A 14,188-nucleotide genomic window follows, 5' to 3' on the forward strand; every position below is an offset into this window, starting at 1 on the left:
AGAAGATCTTGTGTGGGTTCGGAAGATTTCTGCAGGGGCTCTCGAACCACGGTGGACTGGACCTTACGTAATAATACTGACCACCCTCAGAGCTGTAAAGGTGGCAGGAAAGAAATGCTGGATCCAAGTGTCTCAACTCAAACCTGTTAAACCAAGGACAGCAGCACAAGGAGCAGAGCAGTGGAAGGTCACCAAAACCTCAGATCCCCTAAAGATCAAGATTCATCGACATTGAGCACTATGGGAAAGGGAGGGTGGGGTGGGGCTATGCTTGGACTTGTACTCTTGGGATTTTGGGAAGTTAGTCTACCCTTCCAGGTAATTCAATACCGATGGGTAATCAGTAGAACAGGGGATGGGAAGGAATTAATTAGTGCCAGACCAACCTGGGAGGAGAAAGCCCCCAAAATTCTTTTTGATTTGTGCGATTTACTTGGGAATAAAGTGGATAGATCCCTCACATACCCTTTCATGCACAACCCCAGTGGGGACTCTGTATCTAGCAGAAACACCTGTCTATGTTTGCCCATCATGCAAATCATCAAGAGAATTCTATTGAGCAACCTGGGGATGTGAAACCATCGCCCCGTAGCGGCAGAAAGACCCCAATATCATACTACAAAAGGAGCAAAGCAGGGGCTGGGACGCTCCACTTGATTCCAGAAATTCCCTTTCCTTAACTATTAAAGACCCAGAGATAAGGGATGGCTACTAGGCCAGACATGGGGACTTAGGCTGGATGTGAGAGGCAAGGAATTTATAGTGCAGCGAATAGCTGACAAAATGCAACCCTTACCTGTCAGCCAGAACCAAGAGGTCATTGTGGGATTTGGGTTGGAACCCACCCCCACTGTCTCCACACCTGGGCGACCAGTTAAGACTGCCATAAAGCGTCCTCACAGAGAGCAATCTCTCCTCACTATGCTCACAACTGTCTTTTCCTTCTTGAATGCCAGCACCCCCCAGACAACATCAGACTGTTGAAACATGGAAACATGGGAAAAATATTTTAAAATTAAAAGAAAAAAGAAAAAGAATGCTATCTACATCTAGAGAAAGAACTATGGGAGTAGAAATGCAGAAAAACATGATTTATCACTTGGTTATATGAGTACATGACTTGGGGTTGTGGTTTTTAAAAGATCACTCTATTACAAAGATGAATAATATGAAAGTAGGTTTTGAGTAACAAGACATGTATAAACCAGTGGAATTGTTTATCAGCTTTGGGAAGGGGGAGGGAGAGAATATAAATCATGTAACCATAGTAAAATATTGTAAAATAAATAAACAAAATAATGTGGAAAGAAAGAACCAATACACAGTATTGATTCTAAGATGGAAGTTAAAGGTTTAAAAAAAAATAAAAGGACTAATATAAAATTTAAACATGCAAGTACAAATTATCTACCTACATATGTATATGTACATGTGTATATAGTGTCAACATGGAATCTAGGAACCCCAAACTTGTGGGCTAGTAGGAGCTGGTGAACCCCAAGTTTTAGGACTAGCTTTTAGGTTGGAAACCCCAAAGCTTGTCCTTGTTCCCTTTTCCCATGGGAATCTACCCCGAAGGGAATACCAGGCTAGTAGTTTCAGACTGAGTGGAAGATCCTCAGGAGAATGGCAATCCTAAGCATATGCTAAGGACCCTCTTTGTTTTAGGTAGTCTCCCCTAGAGTATCAGAGACCTTTTCCCAAGAAGATCCACACCTGGGCAAGAACTATCCTTTAGTATCCATTGTAAGTAGCTCCTTCCCTTCTTAGACCATAGTCTCTATCTATGACTCCTTTCCCAAGCTTGATTGTATCCTGTCAGTGTAGTTTGAACTCTCCCATTTTCTTGTAGCTATAGTGATGTCAATCATCTTTCCCTGCCCCTGGATCTCCCAAATGATATAGAGGTTCCCCAAATTCTTTTGTTCCTTGGAGTCATCATCTATCGCGGTGGCACTCCCAGGGGTCAGTGACCAGAGTGGCCAGAGTTCAATCCTCGAGCTCTGTGCAGTCGTGTGTGGTGCACAGCTCTGTTGTCGAGGCCTATTAGCACTGAACCCCTTTTTGCCCTTGATTAAAGAGTGATTTTGGCTATTTAATAGTTCTGTGTTTTTTCCCAGTCAATATTTTATATATACACTTATGGAATTATAAAGACTGATCCAGGAGGTTAGAGGCATAGAATAAAAATATTAAATAAAATTAGAAAATATAGATAAAAGAGATCTAAAGCTGAAGGAATTAAACCTATTTTTCTTACTGGAAAATGGCCACATGAAATCTTTTTATTAGCAATATATAATACTTGAGAAAACATAACTAGCATTTAAGTTTTTTATGGAATTCTTTTGTATTACATGGAATGCTAGGGCTCTGCAAAATTTTAATAGCTAATATATGATAATAGCTATAACAGCTAACATTTATATAGTGCTTACAAAGTGTTTTACAATCATCTAATTTGATCTTCACAACTACCCTGGGAGATAGGTGCTACTGACATGGGCATTGTACCCCCAGAAGCTTAGGCAAATTATTATCAGGGAAATTCCTTTGCTCCCTTATATCCTTATAATTCGGAGCCTAATACATCTAATGACCCCTATAGGACCTGACATGATTGTCCTCCTTTAGATTTAAGATGGACAGAGAGATGCACCTCCAGGCTACACCTCGATTCTATCAGGATACATCTAAAGAATCTTTTATGAGGGTCATTCCCTATGTCTCCAGGCAGACCTCAGTCAGATAACCAAACCCCTGACTGAATGCCATGACACAGCATCTGTTGTAAAAAGTATAATATCCCCAGAACTAGTGTCCTCTGGGGGACAGCCTTTCCATCCATGCTGTCCTCCCAAGGAGCAGCCTTCCATCTTGCTGTTCCACCTGTACCATCCTCCTGGCCATTCTCAACATTACTCTCTAAATTAATACATTTCTCTTTTTATTTTTAAGCTAAGTTTTAGAGTCTTGCATTCTTGCAAAAGATATCCTTCCCAGGGGTGAACCTCTTCCCTCCCACAACATTATTACAATAATTCCCATTTTAAAGATAGAGAAACTGGGGCAATCAGACTTGCCCCAATGTGACTTGCCCAAGGCTACACAGCTAGTTAAATGTCTGAGGTGGAATTTGAACTCGGGTCTTCCAGCACATTTAGAGGAACAGAGGAGCTCATTCAGAAGTAGCAACAAGCTCCCCAAAGTACTTCCCACCATACAGTCCAAATTTTCTCCCTTCACTTTTTGCCCTGCTTAAAATTCCAATGATAAATTCATTTGAGCTAATGTTCTCTTTGAAAGATGCAAATGGGACGAAACAGCCTCACGGCCAGGGATTCTGAAGGCAACTTCCGGAAATCGAGCCAGGGGGAGAGTGTGGCCTCGTGGTCCGACCCTTCCATTCCAGTTCCAGTGAGGCATATTCAGTTTAACCCAGGGAACGCTCATAGAACCAACATCTGCCCAGGACTAAAGCCTCTGATCACCAGACAAAGACAAGAAAAGCCAATCCTCCACGTTCAGAGATGACAAACTCCACAGAAGCACAGAAGCCCCAAAATACCAAGAAAAATAAGAAGAAAGGGGCGACTCTGGACACATTCTATGGAGCCAAAATACAAAATACAGAGCAGATAGAAGAAGATATACAAGAAAATTCTCCAAAATCCTCCAAAGGAAATAGAAACTCTCCACAAACCCATGAAGAATTTGAATCAGAAAGGACCAAAAAGATGGAAGCCCTCTGGGAGGAAAAGTGGGAAATGATGCAAAAGAAATTCACGCATCTACAAAACCAGTTTGACCAAACTGTAAAAGAAAACCAGGCTTTAAAGCAAGAACTAATAAAGCAAAGCCAAAACACCAAGAAATTAGAAGAGAACATGTAATATCTCACCGACAAGGTGATAGATCTGGAAAACAGGGGGAGAAGAGAAAATTTAAGAATAATTGGACTCCCAGAAAAGCCAGAAATAAACACCAAACTGGACATGGTGATACAAGATATAATCAAAGAAAATTGCCCAGAGATTCTAGAACAAGGGGGCAATACATCCACTGACAGAGCTCACAGAACACCTTCTACACTAAACCCCCAAAAGACAACTCCCAGGAATGTAATTGCCAAATTCCAAAGCTATCAAACAAAAGAAAAAATCCTACAGGAAGCCAGAAAAAGACAATTTAGATATAAAGGAATGCCAATCAGGGTCACACAAGACCTTGCAAGTTCTACGCTGAATGATCGTAAGGCATGGAACATGATCTTCAGAAAGGCAAGAGAGCTGGGTCTCCAACCAAGAATCAGCTACCCAGCAAAACTGACTATATACTTCCAAGGGAAAGTATGGGCATTCAACAAAATAGAAGACTTCCAACTTTTTGCAAAGAAAAGACCAGAGCTCTGTGGAAAGTTTGATACCGAAAATCAAAGAGCAAGGAATACCTGAAAAGGAATAATAAAGTGGAGAAGTTCCATGGAGACTGGAACAACCTCCAGGAAGTGATGCAGAGCGAGAGGAGCAGAACCAGGAGAACATTGTACACAGAGACTAATACACTGTGGTATAATCGAACGTAATGGACTTCTCCATTAGTGGCGGTGTAATGTCCCTGAACAACTTTCAGGGATCCAGGAGAAAAAAAACACCATTCATAAGCAAAGGATAAACTATGGGAGTGGAAACACCGAGAAAAAGCAACTGCCTGAATACAGAGGTTGAGGGGACATGACAGAGGATAGACTTTAAATGAACACTCTAATGCAAATACTATCAACAAAGCAATGGGTTCAAATCAAGAAAACATCTAATGCCCAGTGGACTTACGCGTCGGCTATGGGGGGTGGGGGGGAGGAAAAGAAAATGATCTATGTCTTTAACGAATAATGCTTGGAAATGATCAAATAAAATATAAAAAAAAAAAGAAAGATGCAAATGATTAGAAAAAGGTTAAGTAGCTCCTGTTAGTGTGAATGAAATTGCTCTTGAAATGGAGGACTTCAGGCATCAGGAGGAACTAGGAGAGTGAGGTGGGGGGCCAGGAAAACAGATGGGCAAATGAGAAAATGCTTCGGGTATAGCAGAGGAACCATTCTAACTCCTTACTTGCTTGGAAGGGTTCACTATTTGTATTGTAATTCAGGTACACCATAGGGCTAGATAACAGCTGCTGGTCAATGCATTTATATTTTAGGTCTATAGAGAAATGTCTTGGATTCATAATTGGGAACTGCCTATGTGCACTGCGCCAGAATTACTGCAGAGAAAGTTAAGTTCTTTGACAACATTGCAAGTTACTTGAGGCAGGGTCACATCTATTTTCATCAAATTTAGGCTTCTGCAAAGTGCTGAGCACATCCCTGCTTGCTGAATCTGCTTTGGCCACTAAGTGTGCAAAGAATAGCTTACAGTAGCAATTAAATATGAGAGAAGGGGGCAGGTAGGTGGGTTGGTGAATAGAGAGTCAGGCCTGGAACTGGGAGGTCCTGGGTTCAAATGTGGCCTCAGGCACTTCTTAGCTGTGTGTCCCTGGGCAACTTAAGCCCCACTGCCTAAACTTTTTACAGCCTTGGAATCAATATGTAGAATTGATTTCAAGAGGGAAGGTAAAGGTTTTAAAAAAATATGAGAAGGCATACCTTTATAGGCATTTTTAGAACTATTCATAAAGATGAATACAAAATAACTTTCTGAATTAAATTTTCTGTCAGTGAACTGCTGACAAAATTAATGACACAGGGCTTACCATAGCAGCTTTTATTTGATTTTTCTCTAAAAATAGTACATTTTCCAAAATACATTCCTCTTGGATGAGATACTCATCACATTTCTAAAAAGGTGCTAAAGTTTGTGATTCCAATCATTTTTAAAGGAGAATTTTCATGCATGAGACAAAATGTTCATCTAAAATCCAAGGCTACACCCAGCTTCAAAAGAGGAGAATTTGCTAATACCTGAGTTGGGGATGAATTTTGCTGGTGACATTGTTTAATCTGGGAAATCTCACCTTGAATATTCATCTGTCAATCATTCTTACTTACTAAAGTAAGTCTATTAAGACTGTGCAAACTAGTTTTCTGGTAACAAAAGAGAAAGTTTGTAACTCAGACGGAAAAGTTCTTTGACTTCATGGGTTAATTTCCTAATTGTTGTCTCCAAGTTCCTTTGATTCCTTTGGTTTCTTTTCTTTCCATAAGTTTCCAAGTATAATCCCTATGAAAAGCACAAATCCTACTGTCCGGTTGGAGGTAAACTTAGCCCAACAATCCTCAGGCTTGTGGATGTCTAGAGTGTAAATCTGTAAAAGCAGAAGACAATGTATTAGGAATATATGATAGGATTTGGTCTTTCTTTGTACAAGACTTGTCTGGCACCAGTGGAACATCTTTTGTAAAACATTTATTTATTTTTTGTGTTTGGTTATACTAGGAACAATTTCTGACATTTTAGGCTTCAGACTCTCCCCACTCCCAACAGTAAATAGTCTGAGGTAGGTCATGTCTGCCTTCGTGCAATACCTGTTTCCATACTGCTCATGTCACAACAGAAGACGTTTATCATCCATACAGTAAAGAACTCATGAAGAAGATAAAGAGGAAGAGGCATGCTCTGATCGGCCCTCCTACAGCATTTTCATCATGAGTCCCTTGTGGTTATTTTGGAGCCTTGCTTTGGGTCCTTCACAGCTGATCATCATTTAATATTTCTGTTACTGAGGACACTGTTCTCCTGGGTGAGCAGCACATCTTAATTGAATCAGGAAACTGGAAAGAATGAGTAACCTTGGACTATCTGGACCAGTGACTGGCCCCTGATAGCCACGCAGCAGCCTCTCCCTCTGCTTGGCCAGACCCTCTCAAAACCTCCATTTTATTTTATTTATTTTTTTAAACCCTCACCTTCCGTCTTGGGGTCAATACTGTGTATTGGCGCCAAGGCAGAAGAGTGGTAAGGGCTAGGCAATGGGGGTCAAGTGACTTGCCCAGGGTCATACAGCTGGGAAGTGTCTGAATCCAGATCTGAACCTAGGACCTCCCGTCTCTAGGTCTGGCTCTCAATCCACTGAGCTACCCAGCTGTCCCCAGAACCTCCATTTTAAGGAGGCCACCTGGGTCACTATGGTCTTCTTTCCTCTCCAGACTGAAAGCCTGCCTCTCCTCCAGGACTTTAACTACCTACAATGTCCCAGAGGCAGGACCCTCCATTCCTTGACCCCTGAGCTTCCTCAGCCAGCTCTGTCTTCCTCCATAGTAACAAGGGCACACCTGTCTTTGAGCTCAGCACATACTCAGTGCTTGCTGACTGACAAGACACACAAGGTTATGGGAGCTTAAAGGTTGTAAAGATTTCTGGGACAACTCTAGTTCTTCTTTAGGCAGAGGCCAAGTGTACCCTCCTGAAATTCTCAACCACTGGCCCTCCTTCTGTTCTCACTACACAGAAATGGCTCTGTCACTTACAATTTTCTCTTTTCTAGGCTGTGTAATAGTAGTTATAGAAATCAGAGTAAGGGTTTTTTTTTTTTTGAAAATTTTATTTAATTAGATGATTTAGAATATTTTTCCTTGGTTACAAGACTCATGTTCTTTCCCTCCCCTCTCCCCAACCCCCTCCCGTATCTGATGCCCAATTTCTCTGGGTATTACATATGTCCTTGATCAAAACCTATTTCCATGTTGTTGGTGTTTGCATTAGGATGTTCATTTAGAGTCTTTCCTCAATCATATCCCCTCTAACCATGTAATCAAGCAGTTGTTTTTCTTCTGTGTTTCTACTCCCACAGTTCTTTCTCTGGATGTGGATAGTGTTCTTTCTCATAAATACCCCCGACTTGTTCAGGATCACTGCATTGCCACTAATGGAGAAGTCCATTACATTCGATTGTACCACAGTGTATCAGTCTCTATGTACAATGTTCTCCTGGTTCTGCTCCTCTCACTCTGCATCAATTCCTGGAGGTTGTTCTAGTTACCATGGAATTCCTCCACTTTATTATTCCTTTGAGCACAATGGTATTCCAATACCAACATGTACCACAATTTGTTCAGTCATTCCCCAATTGAAGGGCATCCCCGCATTTTCCAATTTTTTGCCATCACAAAGAGTGCAGCTATGAATATTTTTGTACAAGTTTTTTTTCCTTATTGTCTCTTTGGGGTACAAACCCAGCAGTGCTATGGCTGGATCAAAGGGCAGACAGTCTTTTAGTGCCCTTTGGGCATAGTTCCAAATTGCCCTCCAGAATGGTTGGATCAATTCACAACTCCACCAGCAATGCATTAATGTCCCAATTTTGCCACATTCCCTCTAGCATTTATTACTTTCCTTTGCTGTCATGTTAGCCAATATGCTAGGTGTGAGGTGATACCTCAGAGTTGTTTTGATTTGCATCTCTCTGATTATAAGAGGTTTAGAACATTTTCTCATGTTCTCATAGTTTTGATTTCTTTGATATCTTTATCTGAAAATCATGTCCCTTGCCTATTTATCAATTGGGGAATGGCTTGATTTTTTGTACAATTGATTTAGCTCCTTATAAATTTAAGTGATTAGGCCTTTGTCAGAGGTTTTTGTTATGAAGATTGTTTCCCAATTTGTTGCTTCCCTTCTAATTTGATTACATTGGTTTTGTTTGTACAAAAACTTTTTACTTTAATATAATCAAAATTATTTACTTTGCATTTTGTAATTTTTTTCTAACTCTTGCTTGGTCTTAAAATCTTTCCTTTCCCGATGATCTGACACATATACTATTCTGTGTACACTTAATTTACTTATAGTTTCCTTCTTTATGTTCAAGTCGTTCACCCATTCTGAGTTTATCTTGGTGTAGGGTATGAGATGTTGATCTAGACCTAATCTCTCCCATACTGTCTTCTAATTTATTCCCAGCAGTTTTTGTCAAATAGTGGATTTTTATCCCAAAAGCTGGGATCTTTGGGTTTATCATAGACTGTCTTGCTGAGGTCACTTACTCCAAGTCTATTCCACTGATCCTCCTTTCTGTCTCTTAGCCAGTACCATATTGTAAGTTTTAAGAGAAGTTGAAGGTTGCCTTTAAGGTGCTAGTATGGGCACATGCTAGGAACTTTGGAGAGAGGACTCTGGAATGTAGGGGGCAGAGGAGGAAGAGTTTTGAAGGTACAACTGACACTTTTTCCTGTCCCAGACTGAGGAGAGGAAGGAGGAGCTCTTGTTGGCTACCTTGATTTAACTGTTTTAGAGAAGTTTGGAGGTTCTTGACAAACTGAAATACATCCTAAGAAGATATAACTTTACCTGATGCATTTTAACAACTTGCCCTAAAGGTTTTGCCTGGAAAATCTTGTCAGTGGGCTCTGAGGTTTTACCTCAGGGTTCAGACACACTTTGGGTGGACTTAGTCAATTTGAGTTCACTTTTAACAGACTGGAGACAACTTCTAAGAAAGATAACCAAATCAACAACTGAGGGTTATAGCCTGATAGAGCAGTGAGGATTTTGTGGGAATAGCTAGAGCAGTGAGGATTTTGTGAGAATAGCTAGAACAGAGAGCTGGTAGAGTAGACTTGAAGAACAGAAGACTTTCTCATGACGGAAATTTAGATTTTGTGGGTTGGAGAGCTAGTTTTCCTTAGGGTCAGGGACACCTTGTTTAATCCTCAGTCTTTACCTCCATCTATAAATAAGAATAGTTAATGTTTTTCATACAACATAGTCTCAAAGACTTCTTTGCACACTGACCCAGAGAACAGATGTGAACAGTTTCCTAGGTAGTTGTCATCATCAATCCACCTTAGTCCTCTTAATATCAATATATCCATATTTTTTTTTTTAGCCAAACATTTTTCATTCCTTTAACCGGTCTTCATGCCTCCATTTTATCCTTGTCCCCATTGTCTGGATACATTCCAGTCAATGCCTCTCTTTAAAGGTGGAGCCAGTAAGTGAATAATAACATCCCTAGACCCAAGTTTTTTCTTCTGTAAAATGAGGCTGTTGGACTGGACTGCCTCTGGGATTCTTCTGGTTCTTGATATAGGATACTACACTGCAACATTATAAAAATTAAGTGGAGTGGATCAAGCTTTCCTTGAGTAGGACAATACACTTAGCAAAGAATAATGATCAAATGAGGTCCAGGGGCTTCACACACAACTTAGAAGCCTGAAATTAGAAATCTACATTCCAATTCTGTATTCTTAGTCCTTCCTCATAAATTATAATTATTCAGATAGATACTTGCTATGAAATACACTCATCCAATAACACACTGGGCTGTTTTAATTTTGTCATGACACAGGGGTCTGTTCCCTGTAACTAGAAAATCCTTTTTTCCACTGTTGATGGAATGAAATAAGTCCTTCTAGTCATGAACATTATTAGGCAGAATGTGCGGGGTTGCCAGATGTGGATAGCTAAGTAATCAATGGCTCTCCAGGAGTTTCTTCTTGTAAGGGAGGAGATCTCTCTCCTGAACTTTGAGAGGATACATTCTAGAATCTGATGGTGGTGGTGGCAATGGTTGGGCAGGGTCAGAAGGTTTTTTGGGAAAAAAGAATGACAATCTGTGGGGATGACAATCTAAGATGACTGGAAGCTATGACAACAGTATTGTCACATATAGGAAGGTATCTTCTCAAACTGGAAGTCTTCTTCTCAGAGACAATAAATTCACCCCAAAATGTTAGAAAAGTAGAAATTCTCAGTTGAAAGAGATTCACTTATGTAGAAGGTCTATGAATCTAGAAGGTAATTCCATTGAATGATGTGCTCTCTGATTACATCTCAAGAGATGTGACTCAAGTTCAAATCAAACACTCCCTCAGACACTGAGGAAACATATTTGATACTGACTCTAACTTTGAATGTATTGGCTATCATGCTCCCCTGGGGGAAAAAAAGCAATACTATTAACCTAAATGTCCATGGGAACATCATCTCTTTTTTCCTAATACTGGAGAGTATCAGAATTTTACCTTAAAGTTTTTCTCCCTTTAAAAAATTAAAAAAAAAAAAATAAAACCCTCTTACTTTCTGTCTTGGAATCAACACTGTTAAGGTGGGATTAACTCTCCCTTGCCCACTTTTAGATTTAATCACCAGACATGAATACACCCCCACATTTCCTTAAGTTAGGGGAGGTCCACAACCCACATGCTAATGTGGGTGACAACTCAGAAATGACCGACTGCCCCCTGGGTGGTCCTAAGAAAATTCCAAGGGGGCAGCTGGGTAGCTCAGTGGATTGAGAGCCAGGCCTAGAGATGGGAGGTCCTAGGTTCAAATCTGGTCTCAGACACCTCCCAGCTGTATGACCCTGGGCAAGTCACTTGACCCCCATTGCCTACCCTTACCACTCTTCTGCCTTGGAGCCAATACATGGTATTGACTCCAAGACGGAAGGTAAGGGTTTTAAAAAAAAAAAAGAAAATTCCAAAACTGTGACTGGTCCATGTAAAGAGGAAGGAAGGCACAGGAAATGTCACAAAGAAGGGTCTTTAAAAATAGTTGCAACTTCCTATGACCAGCTCTTTCTCCTTCAAACTTGGTTTTGGAGGAACTCCAGCTTGGGACCTTGGACTGTTTCTGGTAAGACTGCTCTTGGATTTTCCCTTTGGACTACCACATGGGTGAGTGGAAAAAGCTGACCTTCCTTTCCTGACTTCTGGAGAGATTAATACCAAACCCCCTCCCCAACCGTTCCCCCAGCCATGTGGATGATACCTAATTTACCTCTGAGCCCTCTAGCTAGGCTTCTGGAGCCCTGTCAGAGCAAAGCCAGGCACCAGAGCAGATATCTAGCTCATTAAGCTAGACTTCTTACTCTACTCCCTTTCTCATTTCTCTTTCCCTCTATTTTATAAATAAATACTGTTAAAAAGTCATTTGATTTGAGATATATTAATTTTGGCAACCACATTCTCATATATTTAGTCCAACCTTAAATTTTAACCCTTATATTACTGTGTATTGTTTCCAAGGCAGAATAGCAGTAAGGGTTAGGCAATGGGGGCTAAATGACTTGCCCAGGGTCATACAATTAGGAAGTATTTGAGGACAGATTTGAACTCAGGATCTTATATTTCTTGGCCTGGCTCTCTATCCACTGAGCTATTTTGCCACCCCCAATTTAGTAGTCTTTAAAGGATGTTTCTCCAGAATTTATTTCCTTAGATTGACAAATGACTTTTTGCAAACTGAGCAAACTAAAAATACAGATTCAATCTAATTGTCAGTCTTTTTAAGTGAAGAAAACAATGAGGATTATAAAATACTGGTTGACTTTGTGATGACTCATTCATTTAGCTCACTCATTTTATAGAGGCTACTTGACTGGCAATACAAAGAAGCCTGTCCTGGAATGAAAGCTTGTATTGCAGCATATTTACAGTAACTTCATGGCATGTGGCCTTGGTCACTTATTGTCTCAAATAAGAGTTAGCCCTCAATTTATTTAAGTGACTACCATTAGTCTTTTTTAGCAATCCTGTTTGACAGTTGGGAACAACTCCCTTTCCTGGAGTGACTCAAAATCATGACACATAAAGGTGAAATGAAGAATATGGGAGTGTTTTATTTAGAGAAAATAAAACTTGCAATATGTGAAAGGGTCTTATCTAGTAAAGGGATTAGACATTCGACTTGAGTCCATAAGGCAGTACAGAGCAGGCTCAGTGGGTGAAAGCTTCAGGGAGATAGACCAGTTAACTAAGAAACTGTGCCACAAGAAAAGCTAGCTAAAAATAAAGTAGATTGCACCAAAAGGTGGTAAGTACCCCATCATGAAGGTGTTCAAGCAGAAGATGGAGGCTCATTTCTTAGGGAGGAAGGGCTCATGTTTTAGGTAAAGGCTGCACTTAGCCTCCAAATTCCCTTCAAACTCTAAGAATATAGGACTTTATAACAATTTTTAAAAATAATGCTTACTTTCTACCTTAGAATCAATACCATGTATTACTTTATAACAATCTTGCAAGAGCTAATCTTTCTGATATGCATTCTGGAAAAACTAGAGAATGTTATCACAGGGCAATGTCATACTGAGATACTAATAGAGACTAATACTAATAGGGTCTAAAGAAACTATTAGCTAGTCTATACATTAGCTATAATGGCTCTCTGATGTCAAGTGGAAGAGGTAAGTATGAATGTTCAGAGCACAATGGGCTATGCTTATTATGGAGCTGTCTAATCTTAACACGTAATTGCAACAAAGAGGAACTTCCAATTGGTACCATGACAGGGAAGAAACAAGAGGGATGAATGACTAACCTGGTGAGCCAAATGAGCCCCTATGGTAGCCACAGCAGCATAGTAAGGGATGGTCTGGTCACAGTTTAGTCCGGCCAGAGTCAGGCCACTCAACATGACAATGCTGAAGCCGCTTAGCCACTGCTTGGTGTCTTCCTTGAAACGTAGAGCAGTGGATTTAAGACCAATCAGGGCATCATCTCTCTTATCCTGGCAAAAAGAAACTTTGTTTTAAATGATGTATTGGTGATTTGCAAACTAAGAAGGAAAAAATTAAGTTGGTAAAAGGGCTAGTGAGGGTTGAAGTAACAGCATTACAAGTATGATTTTTCATTGCTTAATTTTCCAGATTTCAGAGGTCTGGTCAGGATTGAATGGGAGACTTATAAAGGTCAGTTGAGATTATGGCAATGAGCTTCACACATCCCTATATATCAACTTTTATTTTATCATGATCTCAACAAAATTCCACATTTCTGTCTTAAGGGCAATCCAGTCTGCCCTAGGGACAGACTTTCCTACCAACTCACCAACACTGAGCAGTAAATGCTTCTCTAAATATGTATGTGAGAGGTGAGAATTATCTCCATACTATCTAAGGAACACCTATTTATTCCAGTGGAACCAATGAAGGATTTAAGTTCCAGCTGGCTGGATCTTGGATGAATAGTAGATACAGAGAGCACCAAAGTCACTAAGTCCCCCTGGATATGTCTCAATGAAGGACATGCCCCTCCAGGGCTGCAGAGCCTCCTCCATGCTAATGCAGGCGTCAGTTTCCACATGAGAGGAGACTTTCATAGCAATGTGATTCTAGGTCTGTCACTCTTGCTCATGTGCTTTTGACATCCCTTTTTAAGGTTTAAAAGTGCTACCTGGCCAGGACACCCAACTTCACGCTCAGTCTTTTCTCAGTACTAACTGGCTAGGACATCCTGCCTAAAGTTCAT

General features: G+C 40.4%; 1 protein-coding gene across 1 annotated transcript in view; it reads right to left on the bottom strand.

Moving 5' to 3' along the window:
• Positions 1 to 5,747: 5,747 nt before the first annotated feature.
• The window catches only part of COQ2 (coenzyme Q2, polyprenyltransferase), a 59,401-nt gene continuing 50,960 nt past the window's right edge, over positions 5,748 to 14,188 (bottom strand). Inside the window, exons 6-7 of the mRNA XM_056803282.1 lie at positions 13,260 to 13,448; positions 5,748 to 6,303 (exon numbers count right to left, since the gene is read on the bottom strand). Coding sequence (XP_056659260.1) covers positions 6,148 to 6,303; positions 13,260 to 13,448 — 345 coding nt within the window. The 3' untranslated portion in view covers positions 5,748 to 6,147. The remainder of the gene's footprint in view (positions 6,304 to 13,259; positions 13,449 to 14,188) is intronic.

This window comes from Monodelphis domestica, chromosome 6 (assembly GCF_027887165.1).
Source record: "Monodelphis domestica isolate mMonDom1 chromosome 6, mMonDom1.pri, whole genome shotgun sequence".
Classification (NCBI taxonomy): domain Eukaryota; kingdom Metazoa; phylum Chordata; class Mammalia; order Didelphimorphia; family Didelphidae; genus Monodelphis; species Monodelphis domestica.